Below are 22,722 nucleotides of genomic sequence, written 5' to 3'. Positions count from 1 at the left end.
GGAGAGATGTTGGAAGGTGTTGCAGCCAAATTACTTGATATGGGTTTATTGCTATGTCCAAAACTTAGTCCTTTAAGAAGATTTTGAATGGCTAGGTTTCTATACCACATGGATCAGGCAAAATAGATACCATTATAACACAACCACTAGTTACTGTTTTAACAGTTAAAAATGCCATATTATATATCGATTCATCTCTATATTTCTGTAAAATATTAAAAAATTAACAGGTAAAGAGTAGCCAAAATTTACCCAAATGTTTCAAAGATTTACCTATTTATTCCTTTTTTTTAACTTTTAGAATATAACATGCTTTTATTTTAATAATCTTTTTGGAAAATCTACTTGAGATTGTCTTAATCCACTACAATTAAATGAATTCTAAATGAATGAAATGAATGAAAAGCATTCTCCAATCACTAAAAAATCTGATTTATTATAGTATCACTGGATCAATTAAATGGCTTTTCTAAAGATTCAGTCATCTTATTAGAGACAATGATAACATAGCAATTAGTATTCTACCTTTCTGAAACCTAATGGCTTGTATCACTCATACTTTCATTTAATTAGGCAATAACCACCTGAATTATGAGCTACTGGGTATAATATACAAGCTTGTCAGATATCTGAAATCTAAGACAAGCTCTGATTTTAGAGATCGAGCAATGGATAGAATAAAAGTTTGGTTAGGCAGACAAATTAATACATCATAATTCTACTTAACTTGGAAACCAATGGAACAAGTCATGACAGAAAACTATGAAAAGATTCCAGATTGCTCTTATTCTTTAAGCCATAAGAATTATAACTTCATAGGCACAATTCTCATCATTTAAACTCCACTAAACTCAATTGCAGATACAATAAAATGTTCTTGAGTTTTTAGGCATTGGTCAGATATATGACCTGTTAAAAACATCCAGTTTATTGCTCTTATGATTTACCTTTGGGGTGATAACCAAGCCCTGCAGAGCAGGCTTTTTTTTTTTTTTTTTTTTTTTGCGTTACGCGGGCCTCTCACTGTTGCGGCCTCTCCCATTGCGGAGCACAGGCTCCGGACGCGCAGGCTCAGCGGCCATGGCTCACGGGCCCAGCCGCTTTGCGGCACGTGGGATCTCCCCAGACCGGGGCACGAACCCGTGTCCCCCGCATCGGCAGGCGGACTCCCAACCACTGCGCCACCAGGGAAGCCCCAGAGCAGGCTTTTAATGACTGTCAAGTAAAACAAACTGCATTATGTCCCTTTTCCTTCTTTTACTTTTTAAAGCTTAAGATATAGTGTGAAACAGAATAGATCTGCATTTTGTGAAAACAGTTTAACTGGCTGAAAGCCCCTAGTTTGATGTCAATCATCTCAATATACTAAAAAGATAGTTCTGAATGTCAGCAATGCATAGGACTTCTCTATATATTTCAGAAACTGAAGAGTGATTTGAAGTCACCAGTGGAAACAATACCGATGCCTAAACAGTGAGTCATTCATATAGTTTGGCTGTCTCATTATTATCGTTGGGGTGTATGTATTAAACTCTAAAAGCCCGAAAGTTATTAACAAGATCACTGCTCAAAATAATAGGTGGAATTGCTAAATTTTAGCTGGAATTATAGAATAGTTATTCCATTCCCTTTTTTATTCTCCATATTATAATTAATCAGAAATCAATTTTTGGATACCTGTGTCTTTCTTCTTCCAACAGCATGCAGTGTTTTGTAAGCTATAAATCCTCCAAATAGTTTTATTCAGTATCTTTGTAGCCTTGGTTCTATGACAATGAAGTATATGCTATAAACCTTGTTTAATACACATATGTTCAGTGAACTATTAGCAAAGTAATTTTTAAAGGGCTAAATCTAGTTTGTTTGTTAATTATTGTGTTAATTATTCAGATAGGAGAGATATATCACTATGTGTGAAAATATCAAGGAACATGGACAAGGCAGCTCAACACTACTTTTCATTAAACCACACATGAAATCTTATCATGTATTCTCTAAAAATCAAAATAAAAGAGATCATCTTCAAGAAATATCCTTGTCTTTTATAGACAGGCAGCACATATCTAGCATTGGATACATTATAGCAAGATTATCCAATAAACAGAAGTATGAAAGTGTCACCCCATAAACTGCTTAGAGCAGAAATTGGTAGTACAGTTTTTTACTACCAAGATATTATTATTTTATATAAAAGGGCTTAACATGAAGAGGTATGAATGCAGCTTGTTTCTGTAATTTGAAGCTACAGTTGATAGAAGATGTGAGTTAGTTACAGTGTAGAAATGCTAATTCTCAGGAACCACTGATCGCAGCTGACCAAGGAATATGGCTGATCAGGGATAGGACTCTGGGCTAAAAAAATGTTACTAGAAATCCCTGGTAACCTTATTTACTTACTCTTCCTAGGATTCTATAAATGCCCAAGGTCTGTGTGGTTCTAATACTTTATCCTGGCACATTCTGGTATTGACTGAATGATGTAAGAACAAAAGATTAAAAATCTTGCAAACTGTCCTAATGAAGTAACCTAATTTTTATAGCTCCGGTTTTCCAATTATTTGCAGAATAAAAAAACTGGTGATCAGCTTCTATGAAACCTTCTGAAGAGGAAAAAATATGAAACAATATAACCTGAGCTCCAATATTTTTTGCTTGTCACCAGTTTACTAACTATAGGATTTAATTCATTAAAAACGAGATTAATACTTGTAATTGCTGAGTGCATTAAAGCCCTGGTAATTTCATGTCTCAAAAATATAAAGAAATGAGTAAAATCTATTTGGAATCTAACACTGAACAACAGGGAAGAACTAAGTGGCACTTTAGACATGAAGGGGACTAGAAGAAGCTTAATTGTTTTTGTTTTTTCTAGTGGTGAGGAGAGAAAACACACAGTCGGATATGGACCCTAGATGATAAGAAATAGGATTTTAAAACTTTAGACAGGCAAATATAAATGTTGAATGAGCGGTAGTTTTAAAAAATGCAATTCTAGTAATACAAACATAAACTGTCCCAATGAGAGAAGGAAAGGAGATGCAGCTCTAGTCAAGACAGTTACAAGGATATTCCTTAGAAAAAGCTTTAAGGAGGATTTCTATAAAAGATGGAAAAAAGACAAATACCGTATGCTAACACATATATATGGAATTTAAGGGAAAAAAATGTCATGAAGAACCTAGGGGTAAGATAGGAATAAAGACGCAGACCTACTGGAGAACGGACTTAAGGATATGGGGAGGGGGAAGGGTGAGTTTTGACAGGGCGAGAGAGAGTCATGGACATATACACACTAACAAACGTAGTAAGGTAGATAGCTGGGGGGAAGCAGCCGCAAGGCACAGGGATATTAGCTCGGTGCTTTGTGACAGCCTGGAAGGGTGGGATGGGGAGAGTGGGAGGGAGGGAGACGCAAGAGGGAAGACATATGGGAACATATGTATATGTATAGCTGATTCACTTTGTTGTAAAGCAGAAACTAACACACCATTGTAAAGCAATTATACCCCAATAAAGATGTTTAAAAAAAAAAAAAAAAGATGGAAGAGGCTACTATAAATGAATGAGTGGAAAATAATATCAATTGCTTGTAAGAAGAGTGCCAGGAAGGCAAATGTTCAGCTGAGGACTGTGAAAAAGCTGAAAACAGAGCTTAAAAAAATTTTTTTAAAGAAAAAAGAATGACAAAGGAAAGTGGAAGTATATGACTTCAATGATATTTTAGGTGTTTCCTGCAAGGAGAAAAGTCTTTACACTAGGAAATTTAAAAGACATGCTTCTTGAGATAAGGGACTATCTTATCAAAGGACCCATTTTGTGGTCTCTTTGAACTAGCAGAATAATCTTAGGAAATGAATGAACTTTTTGGAAATTATCTCAGGGCCACCGTCAGAATGCCTTGAGACTTACTGTTTCAAGAGACAGTTCTCCTATCCAAACAAACAAAACCCTGCATGGGTTCTTCAGAGAACACAATGATAAACCTGATATAAATACATGATAAAGTTTTCGAATAGATTATTATTGGGAGGAGTATCATTTTTTAATTTCATTTGAAGGACCAACATGGATTCAATAAAAATGAAGCATTTTAAACTGGCTGTTTTTCCTGGACAGTATCTCTAGGTTGGGAGACAAGTGGAAAGCCAAGGGCAGTATGCTTTGCATATGATGAAATTTTGCATAATATCTTTATGAATAAAGTGCTATAAAGTGGACTTAGTGATATTACTATTAGCTGGATCCAGATAAGGATGTTGAATGACTGAATGAAATTAACGTATGTAAAATTTCAGACTGAATGCTTCACAGCTTTGTCTTTGCTCCTTTCTTCTTTAAAATGTTTTGTTACAAATGTTCTCTCCTTATTCAGTGAAGCAGTTAAAAACACAGAAAGGATACTTAGAACTTTGGAGGGTTATTCAACAACAGGAGGAATGATTAGTATCATGGATAACAAAACTGAGAGTCCAAACTTTCTTAACAGGATTGAATACTGCTGGGTGAAAAAGCTGAGAAGTTAAAACTTTAACAGAAAGAAATATAAATAGCTGCATTTAGGTTAAAAAATATATAAGTGTGGGATGCTAACTTACAACTTGGTAACATAAGTGTGGGATGCTAACTTACAACTTACAACAATAAAAGCATTATATGAATCAACAGTGAGTAGGTTAAAACTAAGGTAATCATGCCCACAAAAATATGTTGTCTAGATCACTGTAACAGTTCCAGTACACTTGGCCTGGAGACACTAAAGAGAAATAAGGTGTACAGATGTGGGTAACCAGGATCATGAGTTATCTAGAACTTATGCCACAGGTTATAAAGTTAAGGTGATTATATGCATTCAGCTCAGAGATGAGGCAACATAAATTATGTTTGATAACACAATTCCATTGTATAGTTTTGAACATGTACAATGTGCAGAGCACACAAGAGAGCAAAGGTGAGGCCATTATGCTGAAGAGAACCATAAAAACCTTAGAGTTAGAAGAAGCCATCATGTTTAACTGTCCCGCTGGCTCAGGAAGCCCTGATTGGTAGCTGGTTTTCAGCCCCTTCTTAAACACTGAGTAACGGGGAGCCTTCCAAACGGACAAAGACCAGTTATTACAGTCATGGGTAAATGCAACCATTGGAATGTTCTCCCTCATATCAATCTAAAATCAGCCTCCCTGTACCCATTACGTCCTCTGGAACTTCAAAGACTATCTCATCCCTGTTCCACATGTCAGCATTTCAAATCCTTGTTCTGTATTTTTCCAATTTTCAATGTCAAGTTTGACAACCGAGTAGAAGTGTCCATCATCGGATGAATGGATAAAGAAGATGTGGCACATATATACAATGGAATATTACTCAGCCATAAAAAGAAACGGATTTGAGCTATTTGTAATGAGGTGGATGGACCTAGAGTCTGTCATACAGAGTGAAGTAAGTCAGAAAGAGAAAGACAAGTACTGTATGCTAACACATATATAAGGAATTTAAGAAAAAAAAATGTCATGAAGAACCTAGGGGTAAGACAGGAATAAAGACACAGACCTACTAGAGAACGGACTTGAGGATATGGGGAGGGGGAAGGGTAAGCTGTGACAAAGCGAGAGAGTGGCATGGACATATATACACTACCAAACGTATAATAGATAGCTAGTGGGAAGCAGCCGCATAGCACAGGGAGATCAGCTCGGTGCTTTGTGACCACCTAGAGGGGTGGGATAGGGAGGGTGGGAGGGAGGGAGACGCAAGAGGGAAGACATATGGGGACATATGTATATGTATAACTGATTCACTTTGTTATAAAACAGAAACTAACACACCATTGTAAAGCAATTATACCCCAATAAAGATGTAAAAAATAATATGTCAGCTTTTATATTACTACAAGGAACACCTTTTAAACTAGAGCTGTCCAACATGGAATGCCCTGTCTTTGGGGGCACTAAGCTCTAAGTCCCTAAAACATTCAAGCAGAGTCTCAATAACAATTCTTCAAGTGAGTAAAAGGTATTTCCGTATTGGGTGGGAGGACAGATTATTTTATACTCTAATTTCTATGGTGCGATAGCTAATTATTATGCACATTTACACATAGTGTGGCACATGTTATATGCTTACTCCAATAAAAAACAACTTATCTATTATTAAATGAATTCTTTACCTTAATATAAAACATTTAAAATGGGTTTTATAGCATTTACAAGAGAGACACTACTCACAGTAACACAAACAAACAAAAAAAGGTGTTATACATTTAAAGAAGATTTCAAAGTTAAGGCTAACTTTTCACTTAATGATTCAGCAAAGATATTCAACATTTGTACATAATTATTTCTGGAATGGTAAACATCTTTCCTACCTCCAGTGCTGAGGTGCAAAACTTCTAATTAGGTTAATAAAAGATTATCATGAGTCTTAGAAGCCAGAATGCTAAAATCAAGAGATGGCTGCCCAGCAACCACATAGGGTATAAGACAATAGAATACAAAGTGAGGGGTGGGGCTTACTGTCAGAGTTGGCAGTGAGTCATATTGCAGCCACACTGATTCCAAGCTGTCCCTCCTCCCTGTTCTTTTTAGAAAAGGCATGAAAACCCCTGTTTGTTGGCATTGTTAAAGAACAAGGAGAAAACAGCAGAGATGCTAGAGGAAAAAGAGTAAAGTTTAAGTTTAGTGGCATTGAAGTTATGGGCTATTTTTTCCCACCAAGAATCCTAAAGTGAATGACTGCTTTAAAATACCCGTTTCATAAGGTTACAGAATAGACTCAAAATCAGGGCAACCACAACAACAATTTAAGGAAAATATTAAGAGAAAGGAACCAATAAAGTCATGATTGAGAAAATTCAGAGGTCTTAAATGAATAGATCTTGGGCATTAAGTCAAAAAACTCTACAGATAATTTATCAAAAGAGAAATAGCACAATAAATATATCAAATTCAAAATCATGGAAGATATGGCATTATAAATGTGGAAGAAAGTGAAAAACTCTGTTTAAAATGTTAAGGTTCAAATTTCCCTAAAATAGACTTTCAAAATACAGTATAATTTTCTGTATTTGGTTAATAATAGGTTTTTCTGATAATCAAATTCCATATTAGCTGTACTATAAAACTGGGAAGCATCTTCTCAATCATCAAAGAAATATTTATCTTGTGGTCAGTATAGTATTAAGTCAGTATAATATCATGGCCTATATATAATGTTATACTGATCATAGATTGATGTTTCTTTGATGATTGAGAAAATACTTCCTAATTTTATAGAAATCAATGGGGATTTTTAGACATCTGATTTGAGTTAATCAGCATATCTGAGTAACCAGGATGTATCTGCCCCAACCATAATGTTTAAGGAATGAGCCAAATCAGAAGTAGCTCTAAAAGTGATCTCATCCGATTCTAACCAGTTTTATAAATTTTGTATAAGTGATAAGTACCTTAAAGTGAACATAGAATACCTTGTGCTATCTCTCGAAGAATCATTTTTATAATATTATCAATTGGTTATTAGGGGAAAATTATTGGCACAACGTAAGAAAGAAGCTGCATACTTTGAATTATTTGCTCTGTTTTATGTTATCAGAAAGATTTTTCTTATTTTTCAAAGACTATTTACAAATTTTTGTTGTAAGTAGATTTATGGAAGAGCTAGATATACTCTTAGCACAGTTCCTGGCACGTAGTAAATAAACAGTAAATGTCTCTTGAATGAACGAATAAATCCATGCTTAGAACTAATTAGAGTATGTATTGATAACAGCAAACTAAAAGTACAAAATGGAGGTTTAGTTTACATTTTAGTAGGCTAAATGTAGATATTGAAATATTAGGGAATCCATGACTAAGAATGTTAAAGAATTTATAGCTGTGAAATGAATCCATGAGTTTAATAACCGTCACTCTTATTTTCAAGTACTCTACAGTTTCCGTGAAATAGCCTAGAAAGTGGATTTTATTGGCATACTCTGTGTTTGTAATAGAAACAAGTATATATGAAATTGTCATAGTACATACCTGAGACAAGAACCTTCTAGAAGTTCTCAAAGATGAGGTTTAAATATTTAAAATATTTTTTAATGACCAACTGTCACTTTTGCATTTAAAATACATAGTAATAGGTACTTTTCCCTTATTGGATGTTATATTAATGAGAATATTTTCACATTAAAGGAAAAATTTCAGAGTGTAATCGTTTGAGCCATTAAGACCAAATATTAGGTCTAAGGTGCCTATGGCTAAACATAAGAAAGTCTGGGAGGCCAGAAGAATGGAACTAGTGAGAACGCTGGAAAAAAGAAGTAAGGGAGATGGTTTAGTAAAAGGTTTAAAGCCAAAGTCATGTGTGAAAAAACTCTGACCACCGGACACAGTGGTTTTGAAGCCCATCTCTGAGTTCTACATTCTGGCTTTTGAAGGCTAGACTTGCTATGTTTTTTAAAGCTTGTTGGCTCTGGCTTAGCTGTTTTCATCACAGAGCTTTGGGATAAGTTGACATTACTGGAAGACCCCCATAAAGGAGGGTGGGCAAAAGTCATACAGTCCTAAGTCATTAGGCAGGTAGGCAAGAAGCTTCTGACACACGACTATGAGTGTGTGTGTGCAGGGTGTAAGCGTGCATATACAGCCACTGTCATGTCTTCCTTCTCACATTCCTCCTTCCATCGTTTTTGAAATAGTCAACAGGTAACTGTTGCATTTTCTAGGGTGATATATGCTGGGATTGGGGCTGGGTTCTGAGGTGGTATGTAAATAATCTCACAAGACTGCTGCTTATATTATAAAGTAAGGTCACATGAAAAAATGTTATACAGCAGAAACTAACACAACAATGTAAAGCGATTATATTCCAATAAAGATGTTAAAAAAAATTTCTGAGGAAATACACTAACTTGAAACCAACTAAACCATACCTCACCTCGCTACCTCACCTCGCTACTCACATTGAGTTACAGGAAAAAGACATATGAGAAAAACAAATTCATACAAGAATTTTTAAAGCTTTAACTTTTAACAGAAGTTACCTCTGGAGAAAATGAAGGAGAGAGGGTTGCTTTTCACTTTCATCACTGTTTTTTTTAATTAATTAGCTTGTTTATTTAGCAACAAGCATGTCACTACTTTTCAATTAAACAATAAAAGAAAAACATGCAGGGAAGTTTAAAAACTTCCAAGGCATGTTTTATGGTGCATTCCTATTATGTTTTAACCTACAATCTTCCAGTAGTTGGTAACCATAGGAGGTAGACTTCATATGTAGAGGGAAAACAAGGAGGCATTTGTGACCTTCAGCTTTCTCTGGCAAGGGTGACCAAGGTAAAAGGAGTCTAAACTTAGAACAGGTTCTCATACAATGAGCCAGAACAAACTCTGCTGAGAAACTGACTATATGCTACCACTGATCTGAAGGAAGTGGTTTGCCTTTTAGATGTGTGAAAATAGTAACAAGTAGCAGTATGGCTGAATCTCATCATCTTTCTTGGTAAAACAAACTGTAAATCATAACTTTTCTTACCTATACTGGTGAGGGGTTGTCATCCTTTTATGTGAGCTTTAACTCTTATCTGTCCACACCTTCTGCTGGTATGTCTCTGTAGCGTCTAGAATTCATTCTTTTGCCAACTGAATCTGGCTTCATTACTTATTATAAAACTTCTGAGAATATTTTCCTGGCTGATGCGGGCTATTGGTTATTCGTTAAAGTACAAGTTGCAATTTCAACACGTTTTACAAATGAATCAGGATGAAGCTAGGTGATGAGTGACTTCTGAGGGAGCCAGACTTCCTTCGACAGGCAGCAGATTTTGGTAGGAAAATCAACTGCCTAGGGGTGCTGGAAGATCCAGTTTCTAACAATGAATTGCTTATCTCACATGTCATATTCTGTGGCCTTCATCTTTGAAATGGGAATAAAACAGTGAAAGAATGGTTTCAGCATAGAGAAAGTGACTATAAATGAGCCATAATACAAAGAGCAGTGATTCCAGTTATTAGTATCCTAGCTCTGTGGTACCCAGCCTGAAGAGGATATGCTGAACACATGCAGTCCTGTCCTTCCCTTTACAAAATAACCCAGATAAAGAATTTTGCCATGTTTTGACTTTATGTCACACAATGAATAAAAAATAACTTTAGCTTTAACTACTATATAATAAAATGGAAAAGAATAAGTGATAAAAGGGTTTAGCTACTATTCATTCACTCACTGACTCATTCATCCAATAGTGCCTGGCCTACTATGGGCCATATAATGTTTTAGGCACTGGGTATACAAGACAGGAATAAAATCCCTGTTCTTAAGAAACTTACACTCTGGTGAGTGGAAATGGAAAATAAATCAGCAAACAATATTTGATATTATACACAAATTGTAAAGCTGTGAAGATTATAAAACAGGGTAACATACTCAAGGATGAATAGTGGTGGGGTAGGCGGGAGGAGGGGCATCTAGGTCAGACCAGGTTGTTAGGGTAGAACTCTCCAAGGGGAAAATATCTGAACCTGAATGGCAAGGTCTATAAATACATATTTCAGTAGATACATATGAGAAGGTTATTACTATTTGGAATACAAAGTTTCTTTTGAGTTCCCAAATGTCCAAAGTCAAAAAGGAAAGGAAGAGTGAGTGATAATAATGTGAAACGAGGGACATTTCTATTTTAGCTCCTAGAGCACAGCTAATATATTGTGTTGAAATATACAAAATTGCTGATATTTCATCATTTTGAGCTACAAAAACATCAATTTATATGGTTCAACTCAGTAGTTGGAGCTGAACAAAGTTAGGTCATGTAGTCAGGTAAATGTTATTGAGTGAGGTTTGCCAGGACTAATTCACTATTTAAGTATTGTAATTGCCCTTTTTGCTTAAATCCAAATCTGTATGAAATCTACATAAATTACATAATTATAAAACATTTATTGGATAGACTTACAGTGTCAGAAATGGAAACTTAAGTGCTTTCTGGCATTACCTCATTTGATTCCCATACAACCTCAAAAGGTAGGTACTGTTACCACATCATTTAACAACGAAGCAATTGAGGTCTAGAGGTGTTAAATAATCTTATCAGTCGTACCACTTGGAAGCAAGGATGTGAACTGAGGAATGTCTCCAGAGACTGTATTCTAACCTCTGATCACTTAGTGTTTATAGGAAAACATGCTTATTCATTTCAAAGGTCAACAATAATTATATCTAACTTGCTGTATTTTCAGGGTTATATAATATATACCCCTCTTTTTGTTTCTTTTTTTTTTTTTACTGTACATGAGCCTCTCACTGCTGTGGACTCTCCCATTGAGGAGCACAGGCTCCAGATGCGCAGGCTCAGCGGCCATAGCTCACGGGCCCAGCCGCTCCGCGGCATGTGGGATCCTCTCGGACCAGGGCACGAACTCGTGTCCCCTGCATTGGCAGGCGGACTCTCAACCACTGCGCCGCCAGGGAAGCCCTATACCCCCCTTTTGTTATCTAACATTTCGTTAGGGCCAAGACTTTTAAATGATGTGATGTGCGGTGTGTGTTTGCATATACACACTGAAAGAGTGAAACATTACTGGAACAAATAAATATATTTGAGGATATAACATACATAATAGTAGAGAGGCTCATGTAGATAGTAATGATAGGCAGTCTGGTATACTCCTTTTCTTCATGATCTTAATAACAAATCAAGGTTAGTCTAAACTCATAATCATTCCATTTCCCTTGCTGTTTAGGCAGGGGCATATGATGCAGCCTTGGCCAATGAAATCTAGGGCCAAGTCTGCCAGAAGGATCCAGGAAGTTTTGATTTTACAAAAAGGACTAAGAATAGGGCCTGGTCTTTGGCTCTTTTGGATGCTATCTTATGAGAAGTGATGCTCAGAGCTGCTGGCATTACAGAAAAGTTAACTGAGTCCTGACACTGCAGAGCCATGACATTTACTCCAGAACAACCCCACCTCTGAACTTTCAGTAAGTTAGATAATTACCTTTTCCTCATTATTTAAGCCAAAAAGTGAGGGAGGTGTGATTAAAAAATCCAACCTGTAACCAATATTGAAATTATAGCTACATTCTACTTTATATCCAGTCTTTAGTGTTTTCTGTCTCCCTAACAATCTTTCTTCAAAATCAGACAATACAGTATTAAGAGAATATTTGTTTACTGCTTTCCAGATTTTTCCATTTTTTAAAAATATATACTTGCTACATAACCGCCAAGAATGGTGCCCTTAAACTTCACAGAAGTGACACATTTAAGGTTCTCTACTATGCTTTCTCTGACTTTTTGGTGCATGTCTTTTTGGTGCATGTCTTTTTATTCACATTGCTTGTATATCTTTTCCATCTATTCCCTTTAGACCTGAACTATAATTTCAGATATTATTGATGATTATGCTCTTCCAAACTCTTCGTGCTTGAACATAATTTATCTGGACAATAAATAAAACAGTAAAAAGTGCTGCAACATTTTTCTTTATTTTCAGCTTGCTCCTTTTTCTCCTTTAACACAATTTCATATTCTGGGAATATCTTCCCGTTGCCCACATACTTCCTACATGAATGTTCTTAAAAATAAAACTCATGGCTTTTAGAAACTCTTCAGGAAATTACTCTAAGACCCTTAAAATGACTGAAGAAGATTAATCTATCTTCTTCTGCACGATATTTGTACAGCTCTTAAGTTACCACTGGTGTGCAATGGATGTTAGATTTAAGAAAATAAGTTTAAAATACATTTCTTGGCAGATTTCATTTTGAAAGCATCAGTAAATATTTTAGCCAGATAACCTGATATGTACTGTAGCTACTAGGTAACATTTTATCTTTCCCACCCTCAGCCCCCTAAAAAAAAAAAACAACCTAGGTTTTGCTTTAGATTTCTAAGACCAAGCTAATAAATGTGTAAATTAAGTAAGAATGCTGATAGGTTATCCCTAAGGCAATGAAAAAGAGCACATTATAAATTCATTGAGTACATGGTGGCACCAGGAATGCATGGCTAGTAAAGAGTAGTCTTTTAACTGCCAAGAGGGAAATCAGCAGGATTAAGGGATAAAGCTTTCAAAAACCTCATCTAAACTGCCTAGTATGGCAAAGGAAGGAGAACTATTAGAAGCAGACCTCAAGCTGCATTAACCAAAACCGTATTTTAGTGTTATGGCAGATGATTTCTGAATAAAGAATAAATATAATATCTTTATATTTTGTCCCACACTTTTATGATTTATACTCCTTGAAAGCTGCGTAGGCTGACATAATTTATAATTTAATTTCACTGAGGTATTATAAGGCCTATACCTCAGTCAGCTTCGAAACTGCTAATTGGGATAATAGGAAATTAGTTGTCTTCTCCCAAATGCCAGTGAAGTAGGTCAGGATAATTAATATTCAAGCTGACTTTTCTGTCAAAGGAAAACACAACAGGTCTCATCTGTGTACTTGTAGTACCATCCACTTTAGACTAAAATGAGTTCAGCCTCAGAAAAATCACAGTATGACTCAGTTAGAGAACTGAATTTCAAAAATAAGACAAAAGGTAGTTCAACCATGAGAACGCAGACTGAAGTATGCTCTAAAGAAGACTAAATGTACACCTTGTAAGCAGGGCCAAATTCCACCTGTACGAAGAAAATGAAAAAGCATCTAGGTCACAGATTTAGGTACATCTTGCTTCTTAGATTGCTCTGTAGACTCATAAGCACTATATAATATAGATCACGAGAGGGGTTTGGTTGGTGCCATAATTCTTCACCCTTAAAGCTGAAGAGAAGCTATATTTTCTCCCATGGCTCCTTCTGCTCACGTGCCTGGTACTTCCTATGTTTAATTTCTTGGCAAACTGAGAAAAATGTTTGGAGCTAGGGACGTGAACCTTATTTGCTCTGCAGGTCTGTACTTGATTAGTGCAAATTCACTTTAGTAGGTCACAGTGCATGCTGGCCTCGAGCAGGACAGTTAGTAACATACCACCGCTGGTCTTTGATTCTAACAAGCACGGCAGCCTGCTGACCGGAGCGGTAGCACAGTGAGAGCTCCGGGCGGAGGGCACGCTCTAAGTGTGAGGCTGAGGGGATGGCCACAGCTTCTTTCCCATGTATAATTTTGACTCTCCTGACAGAACACCAAACAGCTTGATTTGAATAAGCAGCCTGGAATACTTACTCCTAATGGCCGACTCAGGGCAGTCATGAATAAGACACTCCTTAACTAGACCTTGAAGATTCTTTTGAAAACACTGATTTTAGAGCTGATATTCCCCAAAGGAGGTGCTCATCAAATCGCACACTCCTAAATATTAGAAACAGTAATGCAGAAAAACCATCATTGGGAAGCCGAACATGTACCCCATTAAGTTAAGGAGCATCTTCCAGGCAAGCATGAAACGTACTGCCCTGTTGAGAATGGTTTAAAGGACACTGAGACATCAAGTGGCAAGATTATAGAAAAATACCCAGAAAGAAATGGGGCCCTGCAAGATAGTGCACGGTCACCTTTAGTGAAACAGATCAGACTGAAATAACGCGAACTACCCCACGATATCGAACCGCAAAGACAGAATGTGCAATAATACCAAGTTTACCGACACACTTCTAGGGTGGTTCTGCCTTATCGCAATCATTCCACAAAGAGAGAGCCTGCTGAAAAAGATGGAAAGTATTGAATAACTACCCACTTGACTTATTCGGGAACCTAAAGGAAAAACCCACCAACTTTGGGAGTACATCTGTATGGCTAAAAATACATCCAATCAACAAAACAGCAAAAAACAGACACTAGAAGAAAAAATAATCGAACGCCATCTAACTAGGGATGCTCTGTAGGCTAGTGGAGCCTGAAGGAAGGGCGAGCCCAGGGCTAGGTTTGCCTTTCAGGTCCTAGGACACGTATGCTCCATTCTAGTCCTCCCTACACAATGCCCAGGAGGAACTGCTAAGTAACTAGCCAGTTGAAAAAGACAGCCTCAAAGACTTGTACCCGTGGCAATGATAGAATGTGTCATGAACAGGATTCTCTATTTCAGAGGGCTGTGCCTAATTTCAACACAATTTATTTTAAAATGCCAGAGATGAAGTATTTTCCCCAACGCGTTTGTAGAATGCTGAATAAACCTCACATGCTTAGTTGTAGCAGTCGCGCAGCACCTGGACAACAGTTGAAAGGAGGTTTCTAACTCATCCTTAGTTAAGTTTTAGAAAACAACTTATACTAATCATCTTAATATTAAAAATATATTATCGTGCTTGCCAGAACTCCTACAGAGGCCTGACATGGTTCCTAGATCTTTCCTCCACAAGACTCTTCTATAATTTCTAATAGATGTGAATGTTGTGAGGGCGTGGCAGGTAAATCACCTTTCCTGAACCGACAGTATACCTTTTAAAAGGCTCCTCATGGAGATTATGGCTAAAATATACTTTACATGGAAACTGCTTTAACATATGAATTTTATCAACTCATATTTTGATAGTAGAAAAGGTCCACTGTATTTTCTTGTCGATTATCTCCAAAGTAACCCTCATTTTAAATGATACAAGCTTCAAATTGACATGAGGCTCCTGACCTGCTGGTAACCTGTGAGATTTGACTTGTTTTTCCAGTTGTGATGAAGAAGTTACACTAATATATCCTGTAATCAAAGTCTCCATACTGTGTGAAATGGGCTGAAGGACACAGTCTGTTTGTATCCTTTAAAAAGAGAAGTCTAATGCCCTAGTGGGACCAAAGCAGTAACTGTGGTTTCATCAGCACCAGCTTGGGTCATCTGCACTAATTGGCCCATACTTCATTTTGAATAAAGAGATTTCATACTATTTCTTCGACACTATTTTTGGGGGTATTTTATATTCAATTCTTATAGCCAGAACTAGATTTTCTTTCTAAGTAAAATAACTGAGTTATAGCCTTTCTCTTAAACTAGCTTGGGTTTCTGGACTGGTATATCACATTAGTTATAAACAGAAGCTTGGTATGGCATGTTGGATAAATAACTTGATAACTAGTAAACATATTCTTAATGCCAGTCAGAGGGTTACTTAATGACTTGTCTCTCTCAAGAGCTGATTCACATAAATTGAGCTTTGCAATCAACATACATACCAAGAAAGTAAATGGATGCTTTTGGCAAATTGGTTTCTAGAAACATATTCTGCTACTTGAAGTTGATAGAAATGCTATGTAAAATTTCTTCTTCGAAAAATTCTTTTGGATTTTTCCTTTCAACCTTCTCATGGTGAAAAGGGAAGTTATATATGTACGTATGTGTGAGTGTGTGTATGTGTATTCACTTACTTATTCAACCAAGGTTCTGCTAACACCCTGCTTGAAGCATTTATAGCTTCTGAACCCAAACTCAGGGGGCAACAACTGTGGACCAAAGGGATGATGCATGCAAGTGAAAAGAAAGTGGATAAGAGGAGGAAGCAAAACAAATGAATGCCATCAACCTTAAAAGGCAGATGGGCCAAAAAAAAATTATTTGCTCTAGCTGTGGGTGTCCTGGGATGTAGGCTTCATTACTCATCTTTTTTTCCCCCAAGTTACTCAAGTTCTGAAAGTGGGACACCAAGGGATACCTGACTTCCTATGCAGCAAAACCATTATTTTAAGAAAAAAGGGAAACAGAATTCTATTTTCTTAAAATAAGAAGTTTGAAAAGGTTAGGAATGTGTGTATACAGGCTGAGAATCTCCATCGGCATACTTACTTTTGTCTCCTATGTTTTCCCCTGCTGCCTCCCCTTCCTCCTCCTCCTCCTCCTCCTCTTCCTCCACCTCTGTGGGCTGCACGTCATCCTGCGGGTCACAGGCACTAACCGGCGCGTTCAGACAGCAGTGGTTGAACCCGCTATCTCGAGGCAGAGTAAAACTTCGAGGCTTGCCCCCGTTTCCATTTAACACTTGCATCCTCTCGCTCTCAGCTAAGGGGTACGGCCCATAGTGATCCTGTAGGTGGCACTTCTGAGTTGGAAGGGTGGACTGCCGCCTGTGCTCTGGGGAGATGGTCGCGGAGTCAGAGAAGACGGAATCCTCCAGGGGCAGAGTCTGAAGATAGTGTAACCCTGAGCTCGTCAGGGGCGTCTCGATTAAATCCTGCCAGGAGCGGCGCTGACTGGCTGTCTTGCGAATGGGGGACACCACACTGCTCCCAGTCAGTTCCTGGCGAAACTCCTCATGGGATGATTGCGACTGAGAGGTCTCTGTCGAGGAGAGCCGGCTGTGTTTCGCTTCCACGTAAGGACTGGCACAACTCATCTGTGGAAAGGAGCCTCTGATCAGTCTCCACAGAAATAACAGACCATGCCTATCACCAAGGAACACATTTGATTTCCACCATCTCAAAGTTAGGCCCCAGCTGACATTTTAAGAGACTGAAACGTGGATGTATAGAAATACAGCTACGCTGGGCTCTCATGAAAAATGTGACATACTAGTGCAAACTTTTACAGCAAAGTATAAGGCAACGTGAGTGCCTATGTAAGAAATATTTAGCAACTAAAAACAAAAAAAATCCTAAGTTTTGAAATCTCTATGCATTCAAAATCCTGAATTGTTGCCAAATTCATATTTCCAGATGTTATGGAGTCTGGGGATGAGAGCAAGGAGACAGGATTTTGGATGTAAAAACAAGGTGCCTCTAATCGGACACAAGCCTTCCTCTTCTTCATAGGTGAATGTCTGCTCTTAGAGTGTCAAGGATAAGCTTTCTTACAGTCTTGTCAGTTCTGTGGCACTTTCTAGAGAGTTAAAAATGTAGAAAGGATGAGATTACGCCCTGATGGGAATTAGCGGAATATTCTTATCCTTGGAATTTAAAGTTTGGGAATATATGTTACAGCACAAAGCACAACCAAGAAAAAGGACGGGCATCAAGTGAATGCTATAAAAGTCTTGCAGGCACCCTTACCGGGACAAGCCTTACTCTAGCTCTGGGGGCTAGCAGACCAGCCCAGGCCCCTTCCTGGCAGGAGGAGCCAGATTTGTTAGATGTGATCACTACGACTGAGGCTGAGGTTGTGGCCAGGAAAAGCCCGACTAAGGTGAAAGTACACCTTCCCCTCTGGGTAAAGGAGAAGTTAAGTGGCATCTTCTGTGGGCAGCCAGTTTATCTTCCCACATGTTAATCACAATGTGAGTAGTTTCCTTCTTGAAATTCACAAGTTGCTATGATTAAAGAGCGGTTTGGTCAAGCTGCAGTTTCCCTTTCCCCCACGTTTACAAATATTTAAAGGAACTATTTAGACCCTGATGTTTTAGGGAAAGAGGGAAAATACGATATAAACTATATCTTGTTACTGACTTCATTATTTCATTTGTCTGTTGCACTTGGTACACTGCAGCATTTATTAATGAAATGTGTATACGGAGAGGAACAATTCTGCATTTCTGTCTACTTTTCTCCTTTTTCCCTTAGATAAGAGATACTGTCATCAAACATTTCAATTAAAAATGTGACTCTCCTTTTAGTCCTTAGCCAAAAGTATTCATTCATTCATTTCAGAAATATGTATTGAGCACTTAATAAATAAGTACCAGTGTTGTGCTAGGCCATAGGGATGTACAGTGAATAGAACGGGGTCCCTGTTCTCAAAAAGTTCACAGTCCAGTCCAGTGAGCTGTTTGCAGTCCCAAATATTCTGATTTAATATCTCTGGATGACGCCTGAGCATCTGCATTTCTAAAACATTCCAGAGGTGATTCTCATGCACAGCCAAGGTTGAGAAGTGGCCTAGAATTATATGAACATCTTGCATAGCACCTTTCTTGTTAAAAATCCCCTGTAGTAATACGGAGGTAGAATTAGGTGGCTGCTATTGTCACTTAAATCCAGCTTCCATTTCCTGTTTGGAAGACTCAGTCTCAAGATAGGCAGAATTGACTCTTATGGTACAGTGACCATGCAATGTATTGCCTAAAATGGGACAGCATCGAGACTCTTTTGGTAATTCTGATGGGAAATGGGCATAAAACAAACCAGGACAATTGTAAAGATCAAGGTACAGTCTATACACAGAATAATTTACACAGGTTTAAGAAGCCTTAAGAAGAAGAGCATCACATAAACACATATACATTAAACCAGACCCCATGGCTGCCTGAAAAGCTACATGCCAAAACATGTTCAATACAGATATAATATAAATTTTTACAATTGCTTCTAAAGGACATAGGAATTAACTTTGTTAGTGTAGAATAGATAAGGTCAATTTATATATCTTTTTCTAAGAAAACTTTTTTGTTGTTGATATTTTCATGAAGGCTACTCTGACACAAATGGTATGTTTTCTTAATAAAACTGGTAAGATACTTACTAGTGTGGAATCTGTGGTGACTGCTTCTCCTGATTAAATATTCTTTGTATACTTAAAATTTTTTTCCCTCATTGCTTTTAGACTCCCTGTTTTCTTTCCCCCTAAAAACCCCAAGGTCTGACATGTAATTCACTACATAATGTCTCAGGTCAAAGAATCTGACGCTATATTGAGTATATTCCTACTGGCAACTTACGGAGGGAGGCCGTGGGTATGTATCGTAGGGGGGCGGAGGGCTGTCCTGTTTGGGTGTTGATGGAGTATCTGCTTCTTCCTTGTCACTCTCACTCCAGTAATCTGAAAATTCACACACATGGATACATCAACATTCTGTTAAAAGTTTCTAGCCATGTTTTCAGGAACACACACTACCAGCTAACAAAAGGAAGTTTAAATTCCATTCTGGCACCCTGCTCCCCAGCACTCGCTACTCCAGGCCCACCAACTTTCATTTTCAGTTGGGTTTTGAGGAGGAAGGAAGAGTACAATCACCTAATTCCAACCTCCTTTTAAAGCAAGCAGTTACACATAGCCACAATTTTAGGTATGGCAATATGCCTCCAGTGGGGTGCTGGAGCTGACTTGTCACAGCTTGAGAAGGCTGATTATTAAATTTTCGGGAATTTTGCCAACGGTTGATATTGCATTCGGAGTCCAGAATCAGCCGTGGTGGGAGTATTTATACCATGGAAATTGGCAAACACTACAAATTAAATTTTGCTCTGTTGTCATCGTCAAAAAAAAAAAAGGAGTTAAGACAAAGACACTGCATAAGTCAAATAAGGTTTAGGGTATTTTAGATTCCAAATTACTTAAAGCTTCAATTAATGAATGATGTCACATGATGCCTCTTAAAGGTGTATCATTTTATCCTAAAGATGAACACTCAAAGAAGAAATACATAGGTTGCTGTAGATCTCTACAGGTATAAACAGCTTCAAAAATAATGTTCTCAATCCTCTTCTGTGGCTTCAGTTCACTGGTTATCTAACAGTCGCTGTTTCCAGAGTCATGCTGACATGAATCTCTATAACACCATACTCCCACCTCTACTTGGAAACACATGGCAAACCCTGATTCTTGCCAAACGCAAAAGGGCAAATCTGCTGATGTGGGCTGTAAATTCCAAACTTCCAGAACTACTTAAAAGGGTAGAAAATGTAAGCCGCTAGACAAAGTGACTTGGCAGACCTCAGACAAGAGGGAAGGGGAAAAACTCCGAGAGATACATTAGTCAAGTAAGTAAACTACACCACAAAGGCCAATCATCAGAATCTGTTCTACCAATATCTCAACCACCCTGTAACTGCTGGGTTAATTCTTTATGTGATTTACAAGGAAAAACCTAGAAGCATTATCCATATGAATTTCAAATGATAAAAGAAAAGTTTCCTTATTCTTATGAAAATCGAAATCACAAAAGAACCTTAACTTATATTCAGATGTAGGTGAAAAATCATGGCACTTTTTTTTTTTTTTTTTTTTTTTTTCCGGTACGCGGGCCTCTCACTGCTGTGGCCTCTCCCGTTGCGGAGCACAGGCTCCGGATGCGCAGGCTCAGCGGCCATGGCTCACGGGCCCAGCCACTCCGCGGCATGTGGGATCCTCCCGGACCGGGGCACGAACCCGTGTCCCCTGCATCGGCAGGCGGACTCTCAACCACTGCGCCACCAGGGAAGCCCCATGGCACGTGTTTTTACAGATACCTTTATCCACCCAGGAATTCCCATATTGTAATATTTTTATATATTTTCCTTGTGGTGCTGATTAATAAGTACAGCTAATATTTACTGAGTACTTATTATAATATGCCAAATAGAAAGTAGTACAACTGCGGTTTGAACTAAGAAATTGCCTTGCTCTAAGCCTCGAAGGGCCAAGTCACTGGGACTCTTTGTAAGACTTAGCGGGAGAATTTAATGTGACATACATTCATGATCCTTCAAGTCCCCCTCCTCCTGCTGCTCAAAATTCTTTAGCAATGGAGATTATTATATTCAGGCCTCAGAATACAAGGTCTCTGAAAATCCAATTCCTACTTTAATTATTCCCTTTGAGTAAAGGATAAGCAAACACTAGTTAACCTAAATTTGAGATCTGGCTTTTACACTGGGTCACACCAGTGATGGGCAGCATACTAAGTCTCCCCTCAAATACGAATTGATGTAGTTGCCCAGAAATGGACCCAGTAAACACTGGTGGGAAAAGCATAAACTATATACTCGCGCAGATGTAGGTTCAGTGCTTGGCTGTACCAATTACCATTTCTGTGCTCTTGTGATAGTTACTTAATCTCTTTGAGTCTGTCTTATCATCTGTAAAAGGGGGCTAATAATAACCACCTTTCAGAGTTGTGTGAGTGGACTACGAAGGTAATGTATATTCAAGCGCCTTGCATCTTGAAAGCACTCAATAAATATTAAGGTCCCTAATATTGGGTGGATTTGTAGGTATGCCAGGACAGTCTGACCCAGATCACACAGGAGATAAATGCCTAGTGTTCATCTTCTTAGACATTAGTTTTTTCTTGTAGCAAGTTCCAGCAATGAAAAGTGAATTCTGGAGCTCTGGGGTCTCAGTTGGGTGGTTTTGTGGGAGCTTGAAATACTACTGAGAAATTACTGCTGGAGGTGGAGGTACCAAGCACCCCCTCACCCTGCTCCCAAGCAGTAGGCTTGTGAAGATCACTCTGCTCTCACCCTTCCCACTATTTCCAGAAACTATGGGACCTGTGCTGAGTTCCCCCTTCACCTTTGCACTGAGACCTTGGGTCTCAAGGAATTAGCTCCTCAAGGGGTCCTGTCAGCACACTGAGAGGGAGATGATCACCATTTTATCAAGATCTCTATAGCTATTATTACAAGTGACAGATTTAGGAGATTCTCTCTCTCCTCCCCAGCCCCCCACAACCCCCACTAAATTAGGAAGAATTCTAACCCTTTATTTGATGTAATTCTTGGTTTATTAAAGAAAAAAACACCACCAAACCAAAGTTTTCTTGGGTTGCCTAAGAAAAGGCTGAAATACCACTTTGCAAATTAACTTCATTTCACACACTAACCCTTGTGTCTTTGAGAGAGCAATGCCAGGGAAGAGGCTACACAGAAAATTTAGGCATTTTGGTTTTGTGTGGAAAATTACAGGCACACTGCTTCCCAGAGGCTGAAACCAGTCTGATTTTCATTCTAAGAGCAAATTAATTTATTTTTCTTAGCTCTCTATTTAGCACAAAATAAATGGATACTTTTAATGTCTCTTGCAGTGATATTCAATTTTACAAGTAACTAATCATGAATAAACAGTGCCATCAATAGAAGAGGAAAATCTCCACTTTACTTCTCATGTTGATACAAAAGGATAATTTGAAAGAAATTGACTTTTTCATCTAGAACTATCAAAGAAATACAATGTATTTCATTCAC

General features: G+C 37.9%; 1 protein-coding gene across 4 annotated transcripts in view; it reads right to left on the bottom strand.

Annotated features, from left to right (window-relative positions):
- Positions 1-22,722, bottom strand: part of CNKSR2 (connector enhancer of kinase suppressor of Ras 2) — a 258,302-nt gene that overhangs the window by 24,135 nt on the left and 211,445 nt on the right. For all 4 annotated transcript variants that reach the window (XM_065900458.1, XM_065900459.1, XM_065900460.1 and 1 more), the window contains 2 exons: positions 19,497-19,597; positions 16,697-17,243 (listed from right to left, as the gene is read on the bottom strand). In XM_065900458.1, coding sequence (XP_065756530.1) covers positions 16,697-17,243; positions 19,497-19,597 — 648 coding nt within the window. The remainder of the gene's footprint in view (positions 1-16,696; positions 17,244-19,496; positions 19,598-22,722) is intronic.

This window comes from Phocoena phocoena, chromosome X (genome assembly GCF_963924675.1).
Source record: "Phocoena phocoena chromosome X, mPhoPho1.1, whole genome shotgun sequence".
In the NCBI taxonomy this organism is placed as follows: Eukaryota; Metazoa; Chordata; class Mammalia; order Artiodactyla; family Phocoenidae; genus Phocoena; species Phocoena phocoena.
The sequence above is the reverse complement of the archived record's forward strand: the minus strand, read 5'-3'. Positions and strand labels throughout refer to the sequence as shown.